This window comes from Galendromus occidentalis, unplaced genomic scaffold, assembly GCF_000255335.2.
Source record: "Galendromus occidentalis unplaced genomic scaffold, Mocc_1.1 scf7180000075389, whole genome shotgun sequence".
In the NCBI taxonomy this organism is placed as follows: Eukaryota; Metazoa; Arthropoda; class Arachnida; order Mesostigmata; family Phytoseiidae; genus Galendromus; species Galendromus occidentalis.
This window is the reverse complement of record NW_003803379.1, coordinates 276054-295113: the sequence shown is the minus strand read 5'-3', so window position 1 is coordinate 295113 and position 19060 is coordinate 276054. Positions and strand designations below refer to the sequence as shown.

The 19060-nt window shown below is 50.6% G+C and overlaps 3 protein-coding genes and 4 non-coding genes across 7 annotated transcripts; 3 read left to right on the top strand and 4 right to left on the bottom strand.

The window, feature by feature from the left end:
* The first annotated feature begins 4994 nt into the window (after nt 1-4994).
* LOC100902908 (cuticle protein 65) lies at nt 4995-5297 on the top strand. Its single transcript, XM_003737036.2, has one exon. The coding sequence runs from the start codon at nt 4995-4997 to the stop codon at nt 5295-5297; it is 303 nt and encodes a 100-aa protein (XP_003737084.1).
* Nucleotides 5298-6282: 985 nt separating this feature from the next.
* TRNAA-AGC (transfer RNA alanine (anticodon AGC)) lies at nt 6283-6355 on the bottom strand. Its single transcript has one exon. It is a non-coding gene; the product is annotated as a tRNA-Ala (tRNA).
* Nucleotides 6356-6622: 267 nt separating this feature from the next.
* TRNAT-AGU (transfer RNA threonine (anticodon AGU)) lies at nt 6623-6696 on the top strand. Its single transcript has one exon. It is a non-coding gene; the product is annotated as a tRNA-Thr (tRNA).
* A 125-nt stretch (nt 6697-6821) lies between these two features.
* TRNAV-AAC (transfer RNA valine (anticodon AAC)) lies at nt 6822-6894 on the bottom strand. The gene has a single exon. It is a non-coding gene; the product is annotated as a tRNA-Val (tRNA).
* A 447-nt stretch (nt 6895-7341) lies between these two features.
* Nucleotides 7342-7415, bottom strand: TRNAI-AAU (transfer RNA isoleucine (anticodon AAU)). Its single transcript has one exon. It is a non-coding gene; the product is annotated as a tRNA-Ile (tRNA).
* A 703-nt stretch (nt 7416-8118) lies between these two features.
* On the top strand, nt 8119-10278 carry LOC100902759 (sulfotransferase 1 family member D1). The gene is made up of 6 exons (XM_003737035.3): nt 8119-8342; nt 8467-8601; nt 8895-9025; nt 9123-9246; nt 9450-9818; nt 9919-10278. The coding sequence occupies exons 1-6, from the start codon at nt 8330-8332 to the stop codon at nt 10131-10133; spliced, it is 987 nt and encodes a 328-aa protein (XP_003737083.1). The 5' UTR covers nt 8119-8329; the 3' UTR covers nt 10134-10278.
* Nucleotides 10279-11437: 1159 nt separating this feature from the next.
* Nucleotides 11438-15794, bottom strand: LOC100908386 (RNA exonuclease 4). The gene is made up of 7 exons (XM_018641036.1): nt 15640-15794; nt 15340-15432; nt 14926-15062; nt 14707-14733; nt 14391-14584; nt 14114-14255; nt 11438-11705 (listed from the first exon to the last, which is right to left on the bottom strand). The coding sequence occupies exons 2-7, from the start codon at nt 15418-15420 to the stop codon at nt 11438-11440; spliced, it is 849 nt and encodes a 282-aa protein (XP_018496552.1). The 5' UTR covers nt 15421-15432; nt 15640-15794.
* Nucleotides 15795-19060: the final 3266 nt, after the last annotated feature.

The following is a 19060-nucleotide window of genomic DNA, read 5'->3' as shown; positions in this document are numbered from 1 at the left end:
TGACGGAAACGAACCCAGATATGAGAGGGGTCTCCCTCGTCAAGGTTTGAACCTTCAAATGCTGACTCCGATTTCTACTGATAATTTCTGTGGGAAATCGAGAATAGAACTACAAAGGCACTTTCGGCGGTATAGTGGCGTCCAATAAAATTCAGCTTTAAACTATCAGAACTGTTTAACTAACAAACCGTGCAAGTAGCGGACTTGACGGTCAAACGAATCTTCGCCAACCAACTGTTCTCTCCTTCAGTTCGCTTGTGTTCGGGGCTGATATGTAGTTGGGAATGGTTCACCAGAAAACCCTCGAGAATTCCCCGTTGATACCGAGACCTCAGAAGCGCGAATGGGAAATGCGCTGTTACTGGGTGGGGGAAGCGGGCGAATCCGACCTCTGATCCCCATCCTCAGGAGGATGTGCAGGGCCGACGTCGCGGATCTTTGTTCCGAGAAAGCTGTTCTCCGAGCTCCGAGCTCGGGTCTTGCAACTCATCAAACGTGATGTCATCGGTGTCGGAAATCATGCGATGCTTTAGTCGCCGCAGAGATTATAAGGAGATTCCGCCAAGCCCTACACGATGTAAGCACAACACCAAAAGCGCGAAGATAACTAATTCTGATGACTAAGTCTGATCGGTGAGCAATACAGAAAGCTTTCGGTACCCGGTAATTCGAGGGCCGATGATCGATTTGAAGATTTTTCGACAGTAAGGATGAAATTCCGCTTTAGATCTGACCGGGGAGCCCAAGTATGAATGTTTAGGGGCTATCGCCACTACGAGCTTCCGATATGACCGGACAGATTCGATCGGTCCCATGAGATTCGCTATAACGGGGCTCAAATGAATTCCTTGACATTATGATTAAGACCGTCAGTCACGATTCAAGGCAAAAGTGCGGTATTTTAAAGATTTTCACGATATCATAGTTCTATTCGTAGTTCACTGCTATAGCACTTTCTCCGTAAAGCAGCGAAGCGTCACGGAAGTTGCTGGAAGTCAAGGAAACTGGATAGTGACTTTCAAGCTCCGGCCAGAAATCCACCCTGGTCTAGCTTTCCTACAGAATTTTTTCGGAAGTGTGACCGTAATAATCTGTTCTTGTAGCATCAGCGCTTCCTGTCGCTTTTGTGCGAAAAGTCTGGGAGTACCGGATATGATACCCCAAGCTGTTGACCCTCATGCGCGCTCGGATGGGTGCTGATCCGACACAGTCCCTTGGCGATGTTTTCATCTTTTACGTCAGCATTGGTTCCGGGCATTGATACTCGTGCGGCGCTGCTCCCTGCTTCCGCCACTCCGGAAATCAAGCTCCGGCACGAAGTCGAGAGCCCTTCGTCAGGTTGGGAAAACGCGCGGCGCTCTAAAGCAGGGACTCTGTAAGGGTGAGCGCGACGGCGTGAACTTTCCCCGAAACCGAGGACGGAGCCTTGTCCGGCGTTCTCGGAGCGATCTCTCCCCGAGTGCTGTATTGGGAGATTCAACGTTCGAGGCTCGCGTGGGCTCCGATCGAAATCTAGCGACTAGAAATTGTGAGGTTTGAGGGGGAGGAAGGGAAGACTGTAAGACTTCCGGGCTATGTTAGCATACAGTCAATTTCGCTCGATTACCTGCGTCAGTTCCATCGACTTTCGTGAGAAGTCGTGACCACGCGCTCGAAGGGTAAGCTTTTGTGCGCTCGGGAGAGAATCATCGGGCCTATCTTCCTCGAAATCAGTCGGATCACGTATCGCAATCAACCCTGAGATTCGGAGATATCTATGTGAGTCGTTGCAATGTCAGATGAACCCGCTGAGTACCCGGTGTAGATCTGATTACCGGAGACTGAGCATAAGCATCCCAGACGGAGTTCCAACAGATCTGATAGAAGCAGTCAGCTATCGCTTCCAAGGAATATGGGACTCGACGACCAAGAAAATCCATCTTGCGAGGTGTCATCACTGTGCACGGGCAAGCTGTGTATCAGATTCGTTCAATTGTATACATAAATATATAAGACGGCACCTAAGCCGAGGTCAAACTTAAATCAATTTCCTGGGAGGTGCTTGCGAGGGTAAATTTGAATCAGGAGAGGCTCAAGAGAAGGACACAGTTCACACACCTCGAATCGAGCTCCATGAATATACGACCGTGGATTGTTTTCCAACGATAGCATCAGTGCGGTCTCCTCCGATGGACGAGACCGCTTAAGCTGAGCTTATTACGCGCATTCACAGCCGTTCGCAGACCCGAGGCACCGCTTGCATGATGCGCCAGGTAGCCTAGGCTGAGCATATCCTCAAATCGATTAACAAGTCGTAAAATCGAGGTTCCGAGACCTCCCTAGAGTTCTCAATCCACTCGAGGCCTCCCGTTGAGCTTCGCGTCGTTTCCTGCGAGACTTGTACTTATTTAGGACATTCATTGCCTATATATATTAGCGTGGTGCCGAAACTGCCATTGAAACGCAGACTCTTCTCCCGGCTCCATGATACCCGAATCGGCCAAAGGATCGAGAAACTTATCGATGGAGATGTGTACGAGATTCGGGAATGTCACTTGATGTGAAAGATATGAGATGGGCTCGACTCTCGGACTTGAAAATCTCCCGAAGATACGATTTCCGCTGAATCCGTGCTGTAATTTGAAGATCGAATCGGGGACGACCTTCCGGAGGCTTCTTTTGCTTCAAGAAGGAGTAATCCGAAACTTTACGTGTAGCAAAAACGCGCTCGAGCTCCGACAATTGGAGTTTCTCTCCGCGCGAGGGGATTGCGGCCTATCTCGTTAATGATTAAGTATTTTGAGAGCCTTGGAGGAGAAGCTCCTTCCATATCGCTCGATTCCAACGCCAGGCATGCGAGGAAGAAATATTCTGGGAAGAAATATGCGCCCGAGAGATCCAAATTTTTTCGGAGCCCAGACCCTCGTACGAGACGTTAGCCTCAATTCCGCCGAGGAACTGATTTCGAGCTCTACTTCGGAGAGTGTCGGAGGTCGCTCCGGACTTCCAACCGATTCAACGAAGTAGGTTCCCGCAGCTTGGTTCAAAGGGAAATCGACCCTAGAACGATACACTCTCACTCGGTTGAGCCTCTGAGTCTCCCCTCAATCAGCAATACGGACCCGCTCAGCAGAAACTCCAGTTTCCACAAAGACAACTCACAACTCGCACCATCCGTACCTCCTTCTCGTGGATCGAGTTCCATCGCGGAATACTTAGTCTGAAGAAAACCTTTGGAACCAGCGAAGTCGGATTCATAGATGTCCGAGGGTTGGAGATATTGTTGCAGGCAAAGCCGATGGCATTCGGTCAAGCTCCATAGGCGGGGCTCACTTCCTAGCGTCCTTCGCCTCTCCGGAAGTACTTCAATCGGAGCCGCGGCGAGAAGCAAGATCCGAGCTCCGAACTCCGAGCATAAGTGCAGAGACCTTATCCGAAACCCGGTATGCCCAAAATGGGGTCTGCTGGAACGCACTGAGAAATCCGGGGGCGCTAACATTGAGCATCCCTCTGCTCCTTCGGAGAATTCTGATCCGGAACCTTGACCATTAGGAATAGGGCTTCTGGTGGTATCTCGAATGTTAGCACTTTGGTCGCTTGGCTGACGATGGTTCCGTGACGCTCTGTTGCCGGTGGTGGACAAGCAGCACAACGGATGGGGAAGCTGAATTCTCAAGCTGTTAAAAATATCGGTCGACCGCCCCGGATTATGGCTGTCCGCCAGGGGCTCTATTTTGAAAAACATCGCTCAGAGATTCGATCCATTACCTCTATTCCAGTTATTCTCGGGGAGGTTCATAAAGTCCCGGACCGGGACGCGATCGCGCTCCAGGGAAACGTCAAACATTGTCGGATCGACCCTCGTTAGTGTAGACACTCTTGGGGGACTTTCTTGGGAGCAAATCATGAGCGGGGCAGCACGTTTTCGGGGAGCCTGCGAAAGGAGCCGACTGGAGCGGGAGGTCTGCCACGATATTATCACCGGGAACAGGATCTACTTCTCAGGATGGTTTCCGGTCAGAGGAGCTCGGCACTGCCTCCGCCGGAGTCTCGGAAGGGCAGCCGCTCAGCTGCATATCCCGCGCCGGAATCCCACCCGTTCTGGCAAACATCCGTTCGCGATTGCGCGGCTTCTCGCGCAGCCGGTCTAGCGACATTCTTTCATCTCTCAATTTTGAGTACCGGCAGATACATAGAGTCCAGTTTGCCGGGAACAAATTTTTTTCTCTCTCCCCCCCCTCTGTGGCAAACTGCCGCGGAACAATCCCGCGAAAGTCCGCCGCGACCGTTTGAAATCCTGGATCGGTCGGGGGAGTCAGCCAGGAAGCTCTACACGTTTAGGATGCACGGCCCTGAGTTCGGGTCGAAGCGTCTGGGTTTCTCTGTTGATATCCTCCCTAAAGCGGTGTGGAGCCTCAATACAGACTCCTCCCGTGGGACTGAGAGACATATCCCCGCGAACCATGCCTGCTTGAGCTCCCCTTTAGATGTATCGACTCCTTGCAACGGCTGAGAGAACTCGGATGCGGCTTCTTCGACGAAGACCTTCCATTGATAGGGAACTAAGTGACCGCTCCTCAGATAAACACCGGATACTGTCACCCGGAAAGAATCCTCGAGTTCACGATCGGCTCACCGCTGATCCGAAAGGATTTATCGGCCTTCGATGATGACGACCAGAAAGTATTATCGCTAATTTCTACCTCGCGTAGCCAGACTCGCGTCTTCTGTGGTGATTTAGGATAATGATCCTTATGAGTAATTAACAGCACCAAGCAACACCCTTAACTTGTAACATTCTGCGGGGAACAATGCTTATTGTGATATTTCGGTCGTTGCTTACCCAGAACTTGTCAGAAGAAAAAGAGAGCTTCAGCCCTTGGGAGTCCGAACCTTGACGGAAGAGAGGGGAAACTCGCTCGCTGAGCATTTCATTCGAAGTCCTGAGTATAAATAAAAGAGGAGAAAATCCGTTGAAGTATCAGTCACTTGGGACTTTCCACTTCTCAATTGAAATGAACTCCGCGGCCACCCTCGCTCTTCTTGCCTCTTGTCTCCTCATTGCCTCAGTCAACTGCGGGGGTTACGGAGGCTATGGGGGATATGGAGGCTACGGACACGGTCACTATCACGTATCCCATGCTAAAGTAGCAAAGGTGCACTACGTCAAGACTCCGATCGTTTCCACGCATTACGTCAAGAAGCCCGTTGTCAGCTACGTCCACAAACCAGTGAAGTCTATCCATTACGTGTCGAAACCAGTTGTCTCGCTCCACTCGGTCCCCGTGATCAGCAAAGGATACGGTCATGGATGGTAGATCGTCTAGACTCTGGGGTCGGACCGGATTCTCTTTTGAAAGCTCCGAAGATACATGTAAATAAAACCCTGCTGCTCGTTCTATATCTCTTGCTCTGACGGCTCCATCGATGTGTTTGTACATCAACGGAAGGAATCTGCAAATCGCTCTAGGACTCTTAATGTTTCACAGCCGGTGCCGCGCTCTCATCGTCTCCCTTGTTGTGAACGACGATTTCATACTGATACTTCTGATAGATGATAGCAGTTTCCGAGGTCCATCATTTCAGCGCTCGATACTGTCCGCATAGGATAAATTATCCTCCTTCTCGGAGCAGTTCCACTATATCGAGTCGGTGTAGGTTAGTAGGCCCTCAACGGCGCAGCCCATAATGGCGCCCAATGTTTCCGTGGCGCTGCCTTCCGGGCGTGCGTCGGCTCTAAACCTCAGTTTGGGGGCCGTTGGAGGCCGCTCCGCAGCCTAACTCAAGTCTTCAACATAGCCCCCCAAACTAAGGTTTAGGCCGCCTCACAATGTCATTGTTTCGAACGGATAATCATGCCGACTAATCGACAAAAAAAACACTCTCGCTCAGCCCCCGCGACCTGACACTGCTCCGGGTGGGATCTGAGCTTGGGATCGGGATAAGACAAGAAGACTCCTCGGAGGAATGAAATAGCATTCCACGAAGCGCCATGGAGCATTCCGAGATCTCATGTAGACACCGATTTCTGAAAAATGTTGTCACACGGAAATCAGGTCTCCATTGCGAGAATCATGGACCTCAATCAAGAAAGATTCCACATTGCAACAGATGGTAGTGTCGAGTGGCCTTGGGCAAATACCGTTCAGCTCCATACGGCTCGTCGAGTCGAGTTTCGGGCATGAGGACGCAGTCAGAATCACTCTTCTTCTGTCTCGTTGCGTGGATCGACGAGATCTACATTCATATTCCAGATTCTGGACGACCTTCACCTAGGCCCAGTCCTTATACCTGAACCAAAAATGGAGATGCGGGGTATCGATCCCCGTACCTCTCGCATGCTAAGCGAGCGCTCTACCATCTGAGCTACATCCCCTGATGTTCAACTAGGGCTCAGACCGCTTTATGTCTCCGACCCGATCCGACCCATGTACGGGAAGCCCCACCTACTGTGTAGGAGAGGGCAGCGGGCAGGAGCTTCAGCCTCGAGAGCTCCATCTATTCGAGCCCCTCTCCGTAAGTGAGCTCGTTGATTCGAAGCTTAGGATATTTTGGAGGGAAAATCGAAGATCATAAAATCTTGAGTCAAGTTCTAGACTACAAATTCAAGAACCAAATTCCAGTTTACAGACGTTGCAGACGTGGCGCCGTGGCTTAGTTGGTTAAAGCGCCTGTCTAGTAAACAGGAGATCGCGAGTTCGAATCTCGCCGGAGCCTTCCTTTTAATCCCCGCCACGGCCTCATTGAGGACTCTGCAAGAATATGGAGAATGGGCATTTGTGGAAACAGCCCGGAAACTCGAAGTGAAATCACATGAGGAAATTATTGAGCCCCAAAATTTATGTTCCTGCCAGGGCTCGAACCTGGGACCTTCCGCGTGTTAGGCGGATGTGATAACCACTACACCACAGGAACCGTGAGTCGCCCTGCTTTCACTTGAGAATCCATTTATAGACTCCAGCCTCGGAGTCGGATGACGTTTTGAACACCAGGTTTCGATCCATACATTCTATCCTCGACATTCCCCATGAGGAAATTCTGGAGACATTCAGAGTGAGGCAGTATTTCTCGTCCTCAATCTTCTCACTGCACCGACGTGCTCAATACATAAAGAGCCCGCGAACCCCAACACTGACTGAGTGAGTGAGGCAGCGAGAGGCGACGTATGGTCCGCGGAGTCCGCTGCCGCTGAAGTCTCTAACGATCCGAACCTTTGGGGACGATTGGAAGAGAAATCTGACACGTTCGGGCAAAAGACCGTGCGCGAGACTCCTTGGGCATCAGCAGGGGATCATGAGCTCCTGCACTCGGATTTCGAACATGAGGTATATGAGGCGGGCAATGTTGGTAAGCAAAAATAATTGGCCCACACAGGGATCGAACCTATGACCTTCGCGTTATTAGCACGACGCTCTAACCGACTGAGCTAGTGGGCCACGATGCACACCATTGGAGATCGAATAATAAGATTTACGTCTTTCTCGGAGGCCCATCCTTCTCGAGCGCGGTGAGCTAATCGACTAGCGATAAAGGCGCTGGGGAGAGAAAAATTCCAATTCTAATCAACTGAATCCGAGCATTCGGAACCCGGAGACTAGGGTCTCAAGGACTCTGTTGAGCCACCTTGGTCGAAACATCTATTTGACTCTAGCATCCTCGCGTATTTGTAGACTTCTCACATCGCGCTCTCATCTCAAGCAGAGTCCCTCCATGTTTTGAATTCTCCCTGATGGCAGCGTCCGGAATCACTGCACCAGAGAGTTACAAGGTTGACATACGGTGGACCCGCTCAGACGATTGCCCGGATACTTCGATACCATACGGCTTTTCAAGCGTCAATGGCGGATGGTGTCCGGAAGCGGCAGTGCGAGACAGATCGAACCCTCATCGCAAACCAGCCCGACGGATCGTCTGATGTTCTCTCTCAGCTTCATTCAGCTAATTCCTGTCTGGAAAAAGGCGCCGCATACGAGCAGAATCTTGGCGTCTTCTCTTCCAGAGAGCTGATCAGTCGTCAGAGAACATGCAATTCCAGATAGTTCAGCCGGGTATTCGGAGAGGGAGTCCGGTTGCGCTCATGCGATCGAGACAAAGAGCTTGATATCAACCTAGCCTCTCTCATCCGGGTTGGGATCGATAAGGATAACTTCTCACTTGGAGACCGACTGCAGGAGCCAACAATCCGCTTGTGGCGAGGGCAGACCGATCCTCGTCTCTAACTTCTTTCCCTCTGTCTTTCGGGGTCTTGGCGCATAACCATCGGGAGCTACCCTCGAACGCTGAAGCCTCAACATCACGGCGCTCCGAGACTCGGTGGTATCTTCCCGGGAACGAACGACTCAGTCCGAAAATGGCGAAAATTGGTGAGTAAGAATTCGAATTCTTCGTTCCCAGAGCGAAAATATGCCCCGGATATGAGAGTCTAGCGTCATCGCTCTATACGTGTCGACTCAGAACATAACCCGAGTCTTTTTCCTCGGAGTCTAGGAGAGCCACTCCCCGGTCGCGAAGAAATTGTCGTGAATTTGAAGCCTCTGTATCTTGACTTTGATGGCACCCGGATGGCGAAACTTTTCACGGTAAAGTGTTTCAGGGAGGCTGTCAACTATAAACCTCGGCCCGGTAAGTACTGCATGATTTGAGTGGGATCAGGTCCAGGATGGGGAGAACTGGCTCCATCCTCCCGCTGTATGACGAGTTCGTGAGGACTCTCGCCCGCGACGACTGGAGGAGAGCTATGAGGATGATTTCGCGTCAAGATCAGTGCAGGGCTGGGATGGCCGAGTGCAGACGCGGCTCAGAGGGTTTGGGGGAAAGCGCCATTTCGGGGCCCTCGACAGGTCTCGATCAACACAAGATCGATTTGGCCAGATTTCGCGAGTAAAACACTTTGGCTCTGCTCTCGCTCTTTTCAGACGACATCTTTATCGCAACATTCCCGAAATGTGGGACTACGTGGATGTCCGAGATAACCTATCTGATCTTCCACCACGGCAACTCCCCGAATTCTCACCTTGACCGACTGCAAAGCACGCCTTTCATCGAAGTAATTCTCCAGCGAGCGATACTTTCGGAATCAGATTTAATGTTTATGCATATCTGGAAATCGACTCATAGAAGATTTCTGCGAATGCTTCCCTCAGATGACGGGTGAAGCGGGTCCCCGGAACATGGCTCGACCCGGATGCATCAAAACTCACCTCCCGCGGAATTTGGTTCCGTACTCGGACGACGCCAAGTACATTTATGTCGTGAGGAATCCGAAAGGCAAGACTCTTTCCGTGAGAAATTCCGCTTATAACTCGCTAATGACATGTTGTGACAGCCCGTAACAATTACCTAGAGCATGCAAGTCTTATCTAGCGGTAGAAATCAGTCTTACGAAGCATACAGATCATTCAAGAAAACTTATGCGGTCACGCACTCGGGATGACGTAGCTTGATTTCGGTTTCGCTTAATTTCTTCGCAGATTGTGCGGTCTCTTACTTCCATCACCAGAAGAAAACTTTCTCCGCATACGAGTTCGAAGACGGGTCTTTCGATGAGTTTTTCGAGTTATTCTTGAAGGGAGAAACCGAATACAACGACTATTTCGCCCATCTTTTGTCGTGGTACCCGCAGACCAAGAAGCCGAATACATTTTTGATTCATTACGAAGACTTGAAGAAAGATCCCAGATCTGAAATATTGAGGTTGGGAAAGTTCCTCGGAGAGGACTACTACAAGTCAATGCTTGAGAGCAACCTCATCGACAAAATTGTTGTTGGTTGTCATGTCGACACCATGAAGAAACATTACGAGAGATTTGACATTCCCATAGAGGGAGTGCAAAATGCGGGTTAGTAATCTCGTGGGGAAGCTTGATTCTATCAAATCCTCAATGATGTTCCTCCAGCTTGTGATCCCTGCGAACACGTTCTCGAAATATTGTGTTTCAGGCGTGGCTAATTTCGTCAAGATGAACATTAAGCAAAAAACGGAGGAGGGCACCATCAGACTGCCCGGGTTCGTTCGACAAGGCAAAGTCAACGGTTGGAAGGACATGTTCACGGCAGAAATGAATTCCAGGATGGAGAGGAAAATTTTCGAGACTCTGGAGCCTGTGTGTCCGGAAATTGTGCAGAAGTGGAGAGATCATAACATTTTATCTTGAGCTGAAATCGGATGAGTCGGACCGCGGGGGCTACAAGCTCTACATATATTCCGAGACCGATAGTTCGAGAGCGTTTCGAGCATTTGTACTCCTGTAGGCGAGGCATGACTGCATGGCGATATGTGGGCATCATGTCTAGAGCACATATGTTCATTAAAATTGCGTGAAATGTAGAAGATCGCATGAATCGCCTGTTTCAAGTCCAAATCGCATAAAATGGTTTCAAAAGCTTATGTCCGCAGAATCCGCCTTCCTCCTTTGTTCTGATAGGAAGTTTCATAACCGAATTGAACGCGATCACGCGCTCAAGTGGCTACGACGCTCTCGGCATGTGATATTCGAAGGCGACCGTGCCGCATTCGATCATGCTCGATTTCGACTGCGAAGTACGGCGCCGCTCGAATCGATGGAAATCTCTCGGCCGACGGACACGTCATACTGTGCATAATCTGCGAGCGGCAAGTGACAGCTGATCAGAAATGGAAATCTCAGATCACACAACATCTCAATGGCGCGGAGCGAAATCGCTCTTTGAGACGAAGGGGCCGGCGACAACATCGAACTTAGTGCAAGTCGGCCCGTTCCTGAAAGTTTCGGGAAAGCGATTACCTTTCGAACTCGATCTTTGCGATGCACTTGTCTCAGCTGGCATTCGACTGCGAAAACCAGGAAACGCAACGTTGAAGGGTTCCCTTGAAACTTATTCCTGTGAGCCGATACCTTCGACATCGAATATTAGGAAAATATATCTGGTGAGTGTCTGTAGACCGAGCTTCATTAGGAACGCTGTTGACGACAAACCTGTTTGGCTATCCATCGATGTAAGCACCGACGTAAAGGGCCGTTCTGTTGCTAACACGGTCGTCCAGAAAAGACGAACGACTCTACTATTTCTCGAGTGCCCATGAACTCCTCGACAGTTCTCTGGCCAGATGGAGTTTGGCACGTCGAGGCACTTCTGTTTGTCGCGGATGGTGGTGTCTATCCTGCATCGAGAAGTAGTGCTTCCTGACGTCGACAGGCTCGTCGCTGAGGGCGGAAACTTTTCGCAAGTCGGCAGCGCGAGTCACTCGTTTCCAAGAGATCGCACGGGGAACTGCAATGCCACCGCAGTCGATCCTGACCAGATGGGGCACATGGATCGATGCAGCGATTCACGATGCTAGAAACCACAACAATAAGTCGTCTCCTGAGGCCATGCTCATGATGGAGAGGTATCCTGGCCGGGGAGTGGGTATATAGTAAAATTTATTGACGCTCAACAAACTATACACATGATATAAAACATTCGATGTAGGAGTTCCTCAAACAGGAGTCCCATCGTTGTCATCATTGCGTGCCTCACGTCGTTTCTCTACTCTCTCTTTCCTCTGCTGTTCTCTCCGTTTGGTTCGGTTCAGACGCTTCTTGATTTCGTCTTCCCACTGGCGACGTTGATGCAGGTAGAGCTTCATTGCGACCTGAGCATCTTGAACCGAGCTATGTTCACCTTGCTGTATGTTGAGCTCTAGGACGCGCAGAGCGAGGTTCTTCAATGAAGGCGTACGCCCGCCGAACATGTCACGATACGGCCTGGAGTACATGAAAGAAAAACGGAAAGGTAGTAGCGAGCTATTACCGCATGTTCGCGTGAAAACGTCTCACGTGATTGTGTATTGCATGAAGCTGGCAGTAGGTGATCTGAATTTCTGTGTTCATAGATTATAAGGATGATTAGAATCATGAGCGGAGGAAATACGGATTATGCATGTAGGCGGAATATTTAATGTTCTCACACTCTGAAACAATAAGCGCACAGCATACCGTGGTATCCTCGTCCTCGAAACGGTCCCACAGAAAAATGGCCACACCAGGATTCACTGTTTTAAGGTTGCGGAAAAACCAGAGGCGATCACAGACATCGTATGTATGCCCAAACTCGTTGCCTCGTTGTCAAGGAATATATTTTTGAATCGCTGTGACGCTCTCCTCCACTTTTATTCGTGAGCCGCATCCCTCACACATTCGGTACCTCAATCGAAATTCGCAGCATTATTTCTGAGGACACTCAGCTCGTTTCGACTATCGCTATTCTGACGCATGAAATGTACCGATTCTTGACGACTCACATTGCCAGCTTCAGGTATCAAAGTCAGCGCACCAAGATCTTCAGTGTTGGCCTCTGGTGGGCCATTGCACGGAGACGAGCACGAGTTTCTCGTGCTCTTTCCGTTGATGTTTACGGCCGTTTCGCAGCTGCTTCTGACCGCCCTATATTTTCAGCTACCCTTGCCTTCCGCTTTTCTCGCATGATGGTTCTTGCCTCCGGTCTCATGGCTAACACCAAGAAATGAAGTCCTCTCCGGAGACCCGGAGACTCAGCTTCACACTTCGTTATCTCTATATATAAATCTTTAAGTGTGTCTGTTTGTACACTTGTGTCGTTGTAAGTTGTAACTCTCTAAAACTTCAGAGGTTTTCCACGACATTTCGGCTGCAGCTCCGGACAGGTCTGTGGGAGGTTTCTGTGGGTTTTGTTTCGTTACGGGTGTACGTCACAATGCCGATTTTCGGGTTTTTTCCTCAACTTCGTTTTCCCTGGGGATGGGAAACATTGGGAACAACGAAGCTCAAACAGTTGTAGAGACGAGGGGAGAGTGGGGAGTAAGCGAAGGACGCGAGAGATATGTATGAGGTATGATTAGGAAAACGGCAAGCGGTGAAACGAGAGGACGGTAGAACGAGAAAGCGGTGGAACGAGAAAACGGTTGAACGAGAAAACGATGGTACGGGAAAACGGTGGAACGGGAGAACGGGGAAATAGGAGGACGGGGAAACGGGTAAGTAGAAGAACGGGAGAACGCGGAGATGGGAGTTCGCGGAAACGGGAGAACGGGGAAACGGAAGAAAGGGGGAATGGGAGGACGGGGGAACGGGGAAAAGGGGGAGAGGAGAATGGGAGAGCGGGGAGCCGGGAGAATGGGGTATTTCTTTCGGAGAAAATTCGGGAGTCGTGGATGACAAAGGGGGCGCCTGCGTCACTTTCTTTAATCTTCAAACAAGAGAATGGCAAGGGATGAGAACGTTGACGAGTAGATCGAACACGAACACGAAAACTGAAATTGTTGACCTTAAAAAGTCCGAAGGAGTAGACCGTCTTTCGAATTTTCGGTCGAGGGGTGGGACAGAACAGGAGTCTGAGCATCTGCTCCTCTCACCAAGAAATAAGAATAAATAGTTGGAAATATTTCAATCATCGTCCTGTTGTTCGAAGCAGTCAGAGGTTGATTGTCGCAGCGAAGCGCGACGGGTTGCGCTAGTAATCTATAGAATCTCGGCGGAACCTCCGTTTACAATTTCGGACGGACGAATTAAGCTCAACTCAGAACCGTGCTCGATTCAAGATCCTCCTCCGATCAGGATCCTAAGTTCAGGAAACTTATTCCCTTATTTGATACGCGGTCTGGAAGTAGATCAAGAAAACCTGCATAGCTGCAGCGGTTTTCTCCACCAGAGCAAGGGATAGGTATCCCTACGAACTAAATTATTCCCCGGACAACCAGTCTTGGGTCACTTACAGTCCATGTCCTCACCATTATACATCAGAATCTCACTTCCTTTCAACTGCTTGAGTTGAACATTCTCCCCTTATTCTAGAGAACAATCATTCATACGGCTTAACAGAGGTTTTCGAAGCTCGACAGAAAACGTCCAATCAAACCTCCCCCTCAGTTCAGTTTCGGACGAAAATTGATAGGGACAATGTCCCGTAAAGCAATATTTCGACCCAATCCTCGTGATAATCCGATGCCTACCAGCGGAGATTCAGCCGCGCAAAAGCGGGGTAGATTTCGCTGCATGGAGGACGAAGTTTCTTTGACCGGCTACTAGAGGCATTTCAAAGACGTTTTCACGTCAAAACCTTCAGCAGATTCTCTCGAAACTATGAGCGGTAGGCGTTCAGACCAGAGGTCATCGATTCGAATCGATTGGTTACTCACTTGTAGAACGATGTGTCCCTCGTGAGACTATTGGGATGGGACAGGAATAAAACTTTGAAGTCGTGATGCAACGCATGGCCGACAACGATCCGGTTTTTGATGATATCACCGACCTCCTTCTGGACCACAGTGAGGTCGACACCTGCCACGGAACAGCAAAATCGTCGAATTATATGGTTCAGCATCCTCCGCTCCGTAATGTGCGTTTCCCGCGACGAATACCATGTTCAATCTTGGGTATCGTTTCAGAATTATATTGAGGTATGAGTATACCAACCGACTCCGAGATGTTCAGGTCTGATACCGCTGATGTTGGTTCGGTAGTCCGTGACGGGCTCTTTGGGCAGTACATATTCATCGTAGACGACGTTCCCGTGCAAATTCACAATCGATACCCGAGCGAGCATGTTGTCCCTTCCACCGGGCCCCACTCCTACCATCTCGCAGTCGAGAGCGACTGCTTTCGTGAGACTGAAATGATCGAGCCTGGATGAGTCGTAGGGTCCTGTTGCTATGAGCAGCCTGGAGCCTTCCAGCTCTGCCGAGAAACGAACTCTACAAATATGGCAAGTTCACCGGCTCTTCACACTCACCTCGTGTCCTTCTTCCGCATTTCCTCGCTGAAAGCACAATAAAATTTCACTGACGGAGTCTTTGACGTGAAAACGTCTTGAACCAGACGAGCTATCAAAAAAACTTTCTTGTTCTGAGAAAGCTTAGGTTTCTTCGCAGTCCAATGAGAGAGGCAACGAACTCGTTGAGAATCCCCGGTGAGAAACGATGAGTACACGATCAACAGGTACAGGACTCACGCCAGCTGTTTGGTCTTCGCCTGCTTCTCTCTGAGGGTTTCCTTGAGCGTCTCCTTGATTCCCATGGCGGCTTTAAGGTTTTCCCAATTCGCTGATACTCCTCGGGTTCCTTCAGGTCTCCCCACGATCGTTTGCAGCTGAAGAAAAAATGATGAAGGCGAGTCTTTAAACTTGACGGAAAGCACAAGCGACAATTTGAGAGAAACTTCAACAGGACTACGACCTCTCTCCACTGAGGGTGAGTGGAGGCATTCATGCCCGACTCTCTTTTAGGGCAAACGATCTCCAGATGAGGAGACGTTCGGAAACATGGAGGTCAACAGCTTCCATGGCATTCTCCTCCAAACGAGCGACACTCAGAGACGAACTCGTTTCATCTCTCGAAAGTTTTGAGAAACATGATGGGAAACCAACCCCGTCGAGGATAGCTCTCTGTTTCTCCTTGCGCTGGAGCCGTTTCTGACGTAATTTCTCTTTCCTCGGAGTCGAACTCATATCCGGAGGCGGCTGTAAAACACGGATTGATTGAAACGCAGCGGAGAATCAAAAGCATAACAGCACGGATTCAAAAACCGTGTGAGAAGGACACACATGATAACAGCACTTGTAATTTCAACGTTCCAGTTGAGAAAGCGACTGCGATCGAAGAGCTCGAATGCTAGTTGTTCACCGCAACGGAATGTTCCGCCCTCGCCTTTCGATTTTGGGTCTCACCTGCGGTGTCAGTCCGATCGGAGACCTTTCTAAGAACAATGTTAAATAATTTGAAGCACCGTCCGGCGAGTTCGTGACCGATCCGCTTCTTTCTGGCGTTTTCAGCGTAGCACTCACTGGGTTCTGCAGCACTGGGTCGTATGATCGACCGTTGTCGGATTGCCGAGGTTCGACGAACACAGTACAACGTGCTTTTCTGTTTACACTCGGGGAGAGGGCTGTTCGGAGAGCGAACGAACGAGGAGCCTAGCTAGCGGCAGCAGGACGACGATCGACCCTCACTCAAAAGTCGTCTGCTCCGAAGACGGGTTGAGCTCCTCGAAAAGCGGAGGGATAATTTGAGTGGCTCTCACTCCGCTCGGCATGATCGATCTCCGTATCACTCCGGCACGACCGGGACTCGGGAGTCTTTTCGCTCAGAGAGTTCTCTTGCCGACTCCGGATCTTCTCGCGCGTTAGATACGAGCAGACAGGAATCCTTCCGGAGTTGATTGTCGGAAAAATGAGCAAGCTGTCCGAGTCCCGAACTTGTTGGAACTGAACGTTGGCCGTGACGTGAGCCAGTGTGTTCCATTGGACTGTGTGAGGAGCCGTCTTGTCGAGAATAAGGTTGCTCACACTCTTGACTGAGGTCCGTGTCGGGGTGGAGCGTGTCAGCTCCACGCAAACAAATTGATTTGGACATTCACGGCATTATTTAAGGTCGGTTCTTCGGAAAGTTTCGCTGTCAGTTCGCTGTGACTTTGAAGCCGTAATCAAATAAGCGAACCAGGAGCGGAGCTCTCCGTGATCGACGGCCGGGGAGATGCTCACCCTTTAGGCGGGGATCCCGGAATTCTCCCGCTCCGCAGGCCTCACTGGGAGGATCTTTCCATCGAGCTGTGATCATTCGTGACCTTCGTATTTCGTTCGCACTCTTCCTTGGGGAGGAAAAGCTACCAATTCGAGGGATGCCTTTGATTATGGACCAGCTTGTATTCTCATAGGTCTAGGTTATACAGCTCGCCAATATTCGAGCATCGGATCGATGAGCTCGCGGTTGGGAAATTTATCAACCCGGCGGAGTGCGAGTCTCGATCACCATCCACCCATATAGAATCGCTCTGGAAACGGGTCTAATTCTAGCTGCAGAGAAACGTACAGTAGTGACTCCGAAGTAGGTAGTTCGCTTCGAGAACCGCAGTAGTCGGGTTCACTGTTCGTATGAGTGGGGCACTCGGATATCTCCGAGGATTCACGTAGAGGAAATTGGAGGGACATTCATGTCATGCACCTTGGGGAGATGAGCCCTCGTCTGTCAAAAATCTACCTCCGCTCCCCCGTTTTGCTTCCCTAGGTCTCGCCGTGAAATTTCGGCAAGCGCTGAGGATATGTACTCGGATTCGGATCTCATCTCCTGTTTCTTCGCTTCCTAAGACGACTGAATTTTTGCGGAACCATTACGGCTACCACAGCCTGAATGCTCTTCGAGGCTTGTTTCGACCAGCCACATCGGAAAAGGGTCCAACGAATCCGGAATAGGTTCGCTCTTGAAGCGGGTGGAGGATTTCCCGTCGATGCTTCAACGGGCGTCACGAAGCGCCGGATCGACTCGCTTCGACGTCACATCACGTACCAGCTGAAGTACAGTCGCATCCGAAGTCGATCATGATTGGAGCCGAGCTCAAGGATCACCTCACTCACGAGCCGGTTTCCAGGCTCCGAGGCCAAACTCGTTGTAGGGCATCGACGGTTTCTTGACTCCCCTGGGCGTTGGGTATTCGCGTGGGAACTCTCCGGGATATGTCCCGAGACCTTCAGCGTCCACCGAAGCCACCTCAGCTTCCAATCCTGTGTCGGTTTCCATAGCTTATAGCATAGGCTTCTCAATCCTCTCAGAGTTTTTCCCAGAGTTCTCAGTCGTGAGCATGGTTCTTTAGGAGAACTCATGGCGAGGGGTCCTGGAGCCGTGCGCGGACAGGCATAATGTGTCTGATCAATCGAGCACGCTTGCTATTATAAGCCGAGAGAGTTCCACGGAAAATCGAAGGGCTGGAAAGCTTCCCTCGCGGCGAATTTCCACAAGCCCGGCGAATCTCGGGGAACGGATGCGATCAAACTCCCCGAGGATAATCTTTGTGAGTGGACGAAGAGTGGAAAAATCTCCTTCGATCATGTATTCGAGGATCGAGATGAGCTCAGCATAGATCCGAAACAGCTCGAGGCGATCCGAAATATTCGCGTGATCTTCTGCTTTGGTAACAAAGGCTCGCTGGAAGCGCCTGGGGCGAGCTCGCATAAAAAGCCGTAAGACTCGCTTTATTACTGGAGCTGTTTGGAGAGATACGTCAAGTTCTCGCCTGCACCACCTTTCGTCGCCTCAAGTCGACGGGAATACCGCAAGTTTGCAAAGGCGATTAGCCCTATCGATGATGGCCTCGAGCACATACGATCGGAAGAGTGATCTATCCGAAGTTTCTCTCGAAGCCTCTCCGGATCCTCCCGACTCATTATTATCGACCCTACTCCCTGCATACTGAGCGTTCAGTCGATGCTCGGACTCGATAATTGTGAATGAGGAGCGACGAGTGCTCTTCTCTCACGAGTCGGTATCGAAAGATCCTCGGTAATTGGCACGATGATCCGCGAACCTTCATCATTTCCTCTTCCAAACTTTGGGAAGCAACGGATGTCCGACATGCCCCCGATACGGAGCGTGTCAACTCCTCCCGCTGAGATTCTACAGAACTTAAAGCATGGGTACCGACTTCGCGACCTCGACGGATGTTTGCGAGGCATCAACAGCCCGCGTTCGCTCTGCCATTCTCGCAGCGGCAGCAATCATCCGAAGAACGGCAAACAAGCGCCGAGAAATTAATCAGTGCGCTACTCTCGAACGAGACACCCCGGGGCTCCGACGCAATTTTTTGGACGTCTGCGCAGAGATCGTCAATAAATTGCGGCGAAGAGCTTCGGCCGGCTCACCAAACCGACGTGAGAGGTCCGGACTCCTCCGCTTGGTGCCTAGAGAATGATCCATTCCCTCGTTCGGCTTCACCTCGGCAGAGCTGCTGTGAAAAGTGTTTCCCTTCCTGCACATCGCCGATATCGGACATTCGAAGGCAGTAATTTCCCCCAGCCGTAAGATGGAGAGTCAAACGTTCCTGAGATGGAGGCCAAGCCGATCGGGGGCTACCTACATAGACTGGAATTCGTTAAGGGATCGCCAGCACTTCGCTGAGCGGAGCGGCTGAGTGGAGGAGGATTTCCGATTGACGAGCTAACAATGTTGAAGGGTAGCGCAGGCTTCGAGCGCTCAGGGCATTGTTGAAACTTTAGTGCCCATCCTTCCCAGATAAGCGAACGGCACTCAGAGCCGGCCGAGAGCGAACTGTCGAGGCTACCTGCTGGACCGACCTACCCGGTCGCTAGGTCGATTCCG

What these genes read in the sequence shown, in the direction of transcription:
- LOC100902908 (XM_003737036.2), top strand. Translation starts at nt 4,995, where the DNA reads ATGAACTCCGCGGCCACCCTCGCTCTTCTTGCCTCTTGTCTCCTCATT.
- LOC100902759 (XM_003737035.3), top strand. An exon ending in CAACTATAAACCTCGGCCCG is followed by an intron (nt 8,602 to 8,894) that starts GTAAGTACTGCA and finishes CGCTCTTTTCAG; the next exon opens with ACGACATCTTTATCGCAACA. An exon ending in AGAGGGAGTGCAAAATGCGG is followed by an intron (nt 9,819 to 9,918) that starts GTTAGTAATCTC and finishes ATTGTGTTTCAG; the next exon opens with GCGTGGCTAATTTCGTCAAG.
- LOC100908386 (XM_018641036.1), bottom strand. Translation starts at nt 15,420, where the DNA reads ATGAGTTCGACTCCGAGGAAAGAGAAATTACGTCAGAAACGGCTCCAG. An exon ending in GCGAAGACCAAACAGCTGGC is followed by an intron (nt 14,734 to 14,925) that starts GTGAGTCCTGTA and finishes TTGTGCTTTCAG; the next exon opens with CGAGGAAATGCGGAAGAAGG. An exon ending in ACCTGAACATCTCGGAGTCG is followed by an intron (nt 14,256 to 14,390) that starts GTTGGTATACTC and finishes GTTCCGTGGCAG; the next exon opens with GTGTCGACCTCACTGTGGTC.